The sequence below is a fragment of the Aquarana catesbeiana genome, linkage group LG02 (assembly GCF_042186555.1).
Source record: "Aquarana catesbeiana isolate 2022-GZ linkage group LG02, ASM4218655v1, whole genome shotgun sequence".
Classification (NCBI taxonomy): domain Eukaryota; kingdom Metazoa; phylum Chordata; class Amphibia; order Anura; family Ranidae; genus Aquarana; species Aquarana catesbeiana.
The window spans coordinates 39,170,496-39,175,177 of record NC_133325.1 but is presented as its reverse complement, the minus strand read 5'-3'; the positions used below and the strand labels follow the sequence as shown (position 1 = coordinate 39,175,177).

Below are 4,682 nucleotides of genomic sequence, written 5' to 3'. Positions count from 1 at the left end.
AGGCGAGCATGGGAGAAGGTGACAAGGGAGCTAGAGAGCAGGAGGTCTAGGGAGGACCGAAGAGAACGGCTTGGTTGGTATTTTGGGACTAGGTTAGTGATGTAGCTGGGGGCAGAATTGTGGATGGCTTTTTAAATTATTGTTAGTACTTTGAATTTTATTCGTTGGGTGAGTGGAAGCCAGTGGAGGGATTGGCAGAGAGGGGTGGAGGACACTGACTGGTTGGTAAGGTGGATGAGCCTGGCAGCGACATTCATTATGGACTGAAGGGGGGGATAGTCTATGTCAGGGATATGCAATTAGCGGACCTCCAGCTGTTGCAAAACTACAAGTCCCATCATGCCACTGCCTCTGAGTGTCATGCTTGTGGCTGTCAGAGTCTTGCTATGCCTCATGGGACTTGTAGTTCTGCAACAGTTGGAGGTCCGCTAATTGCATATCCCTGGTCTATGTAAAGGTATTCCAATGAGGAGGGAGTTGCAGTAGTCAAGGCGAGATAACGAGGGAGTGATTTAGAAGCTTGGTGGTGTCATTAGTTAAAAAGAGACGTATTCTGGAAATGTTGCGGACGCTAAGGTGGTATGATTTGGACAGGGATTGTCCGTGGGCCTGAAAGGACAGTTCAGAGTCTAAGATTACCCCTAGCACCCTGGCATGTGGGGACGGATTGATAGATGTGCCATTTAACTTGACAAAGAAGTCAGGGGAAGGGGCACGTGGGGGAGGAAATATTAAGAGCTCGGTTTTAGATAGATTCAGCTTGAGGAAGTGGTTTGACATCCAAGCTGATATGTCTGTTAGTAAATCAGTAATGCGTGAGAAGACTGATGGGGTGAGCTGAGGGGCAGAGAGATAGATTTGGGTGTCATCGACATGTAAATGGACATGGACATGGAAGCCATGGGAGGCTACCAGCTGACCCAGGGAGGACATGTAGATCGAGAATAGTAAAGGTCCAAGGACAGAATCTTGGGGGACCAGGGTTCAGGTGTGTGCTATGTACAGAGTGCAGGGTTCAAGTGTGTGCTATGAACAGAGCTCAGATATGCGCTAAGTACAGAGTGCAGTGTTCAAGTGTGCACTACATACAGAGTGCAGGGTTCAGGTGTGTGCTATGTACAAAGTGCAGGGTTCAAGTGTACGCTACATACAGAGTGCGCGGTTCAGGTGTGTGCTACGTACAGCATTCAGGTGTGCGCTACGTACAGAGTGCCGGGTTCAGGTGTGTGCTATGTACAGAGTGCAGGGTTCAAGTGTGCGCTACATACAGAGTGCAGGGTTCAGGTGTGTGCTACATACGTACATAGCTCAGGTGTGCACTACATACAGAGTGCAGGGTTCAGGTGTGTGCTATGTACAGAGTTTAGGTGTGAGCAACGTACAGAGTGCAGGGTTCAAGTGTAGGTAATGTACAGAGTGCAGGATTCAAGTGTGCACTACATACAGAGTGCAGGGTTCAAGGGTGTGTTGTGTACAGAGTGCAGGTGTCAGGGCTGTGCAGGGTTCAGAGGGGCGCTGCATACAGACTGCAGGGTTCAGGAATGCACTGCGTAAAGAGTCCAGGGTTCAGGAGTTTACTGCATACAGAGTGCAGGGTTCAGGCGTGCACTGCATAAAGAGTGCAGGGTTCAGAAGTTTACTGCATACAGAGTGCAGGGTTCAGGCGTGCACTGCATAAAGAGTGCAGGGTTCAGAAGTTTACTGCATACAGAGTGCAGGGTTCAGGACTGCACTGCATACAGAGTGTAGGGTTCAAGGGTGCGCTGTGTGCAGAGTGCAGGATTCAAGGGTGCACTGCATGCAGAGTGCAGGGTTCAGGGGTCCCCCCTTTTTCCCCAAATCGCCCCTCCCCCAGTATAGTGCTCTACTCCCACTCCCAAATCCCCCTCCTTGACAGTACTTGATAACTGCGGCTGCAGAAGTGTAGGACAGGTTATTCAGAAGAGTGTAATGTAGCTGCGGGCACGGTGGGCCGTGGGCACAGGCTTCAGGAGCTGTTGCTGCCAGACAAACTTCACAGATCACTTCACAGCCGGAACTAGAGGAGCAAGATCAGCAAATGCGGCCACCTGCTCCTTCTGTCAAAGGCTCCAGCCTGTTCTATTTAAAAATAATTCCAACTGGCTCCAAACTCTACCTGGATAAGTGGCTGCTGGTGCTACATCAAGCAGTCAACGTGTTCTTTCTTATACTTGCCGAGCCAACACTAAGCTGCCTTAAAAAAAGGACTGATTTTTACTGACATAAAATTTCTCAGACATTTACTGACAGCTTTAAAAATTAGAGTTACTAAATTTACTGATGGCCAGGGGCAGCCAATCCATTAGGGGCACCCGGACGCCGCCCCCTCTTTCCAGGCCACCCCCTATATGCAATAGATAGAGTCATGCATAGCATGACTCTATCCATGGCCTCCAGAGCCACTCCCTATTCTTGCGTCCAGCCACTTTCAGGGCACTGGGTGCATGAATTACAGCGGCCAGGTTTTTTTTTCAAGCACCTGATTAGAGCCAGTGTGGGCTCGGGACACAGAGAGTGCGACCGGAGCACACCCAGGTGTGTTGCAACAGCGAATTAAAAAAGCACTGCAACACTGATCCTCCTCTTGGCCATTCGGGAAGCGGGTCTGATACCCATCACCCGATTGGCTAAATGGACAGGCGATCCTATTGGACGCCCAAGAGGAGGGGAGGAGACTCAGAGCAGAAGCGAGGAGGAGAAGAGCCGCTGGCCGATGCCTGGATGCCCAGTCTCCGGCGAAGCCTGGATGCCCAGTTCCGCCACCGCTCCTCGGATGCACGATCTCCGCCGCTGCTACTCAGATGCCTGCTGCTGCTACTCGGATGCCTGCTGCCTAGATGGGGTAAGTGCCGGTGGACTGACTGGCAGACAGCGGGAGGGTGGGGGGGTTTGAGTTGCCGCAGAGGGGGGGTTTCGGTTGTTTGTCGCCCCCCCCAAACATAAAACCACCAGCCACCACTGCTGCCAGGGTTAAGGCCACCTGAGCTTTCATCATTACTGCCTCGGTTTTTGATAATGATAGTCTAATGTGTCCTTACAGTTCCTCTGATATAAGTCCATACGGCTAGAAACTAACTGTTATCAGAGTAGGGGGACAGTTCTTCCTAGCCTTTTAGTAATCAGCTCAGGGTGTACTGCCATGGTGACCTCTCTCTTTCAACCTTCTCGACTACTAGTCTTCGTATGGCTCTGTGGCTATGGAGTCTAAAATGAATGTAACACTAATGTTAGATTTAAGATTAGGAGGAGTGGCACAAGACTGTTGGCTTAGATGAACAGAAAGTATAAATCTGGCCTTGATATTTATTTTGGAACAATAGGCATTTCATCTGTATCTCAGAACCAGAGACATGCAGGTCATGGTCTACCATCTTTCATGTTGCTGAGCTTGGGACAATTTTGGAAGCACTGCGCACAAAACATCTCTTTATGTAGCCAAAGAACAGTTCATCCCGTGCACCGTAGATAATTATACTGAGGAATCTTGGAAGGCATATGAAAAAACAGAAATTAATGGTGGGTAAAAGAACTAAATTATCCTTGGTAAATAATTCTACAGTGCTCCAGCCAAAGGTTGACATGCACAACATAAGCTGAACAGCATGAAGCATCATGGTTTTCGCAGCCTTGGAGGCTGATTCCTTTTTTGAGAAAATCCTCCACGCAATCAGGGTGATCCTGATGTAAGTAAAGAGGATTGCCAGCCCTGCGAGGGAAAACGTCAAGATGTAGCAAAAAATTCTTAATACTTCCTGCACGGGGATGATGGTAAAATTTGACTCGGAGCATATCACATAAAGTAAAAAAAAGCTCTTGTTAACAGAGGAGCACAGAATAATAAAATCAACAACGCTAGGAATCAGACATATCGTCCATACCAAAGCAATGGCAAGGAACGTTCTTGGAATGGTGCAAAACTCTCCGTGTCGTAGGGGGAAATATATGGCAACATATCTTTCCAAGGACATCACCGCCAGATTGTAAGGCGTGACCTTAAGGCTGGTCGAGCATAGAATGATCATAAAGTAACAGACAGGGACAGGTAAAGTAATGTGATAAACATAAAAGATAAAAATAAGAAGGGCGAAGCATAAGTAGGCTGCGTCATTAATGATCATGTGGATAAAAAGGATGTAGCGAGGTGTTTCTCGGGCAACTGAATTGGTGAAGAAGATGGTTAACATGGCTGCCATAAATAACAGGAAGAAGAAGAAGCAGGTAATCATTGAACTTGTTATCGTCGTTCTTAAGACCTCCATGTTTAGGCCATCCCAAGCGGACAATAATAATATGGTAATATTGGGTGGAATACCGTTGGAAATCACCATCCCTAAAAGATGCTGGCAGAGTCAAACTTCAAAACTTCAACTTCAAAAAAGAAAAAAATTATTATTAGAAGAACAAATAAAGGATAAAACTACCGAAGTCTAATTCTAGTGAATGCTCAATGTAAAATATTCTTATTATCGGCCCACATGCAAATATACCAATAAACATTTTTTTTTTACTTAGGTTACAATTATACATACAGCGGGACTGCGCTTTTCAGAGTCCTTTGACATTCAGTAAGGAGGCGATCTGTCACCTCCTCATTGCCTGTTTTAAAGCGGTTGTAAACCCTATGAAAAAAAAAAAACCTGTAAGACAAAGGCATACTAGCT

General features: G+C 47.2%; 1 protein-coding gene across 1 annotated transcript; it reads right to left on the bottom strand.

Annotated features, from left to right (window-relative positions):
- Window positions 1–3,395: 3,395 nt before the first annotated feature.
- Window positions 3,396–4,349, bottom strand: LOC141129746 (odorant receptor 131-2-like). The gene has a single exon (XM_073617833.1). It carries the CDS (start codon window positions 4,347–4,349, stop codon window positions 3,396–3,398), a length of 954 nt encoding a protein of 317 aa, XP_073473934.1.
- Between the last annotated feature and the right edge of the window lie 333 nt (window positions 4,350–4,682).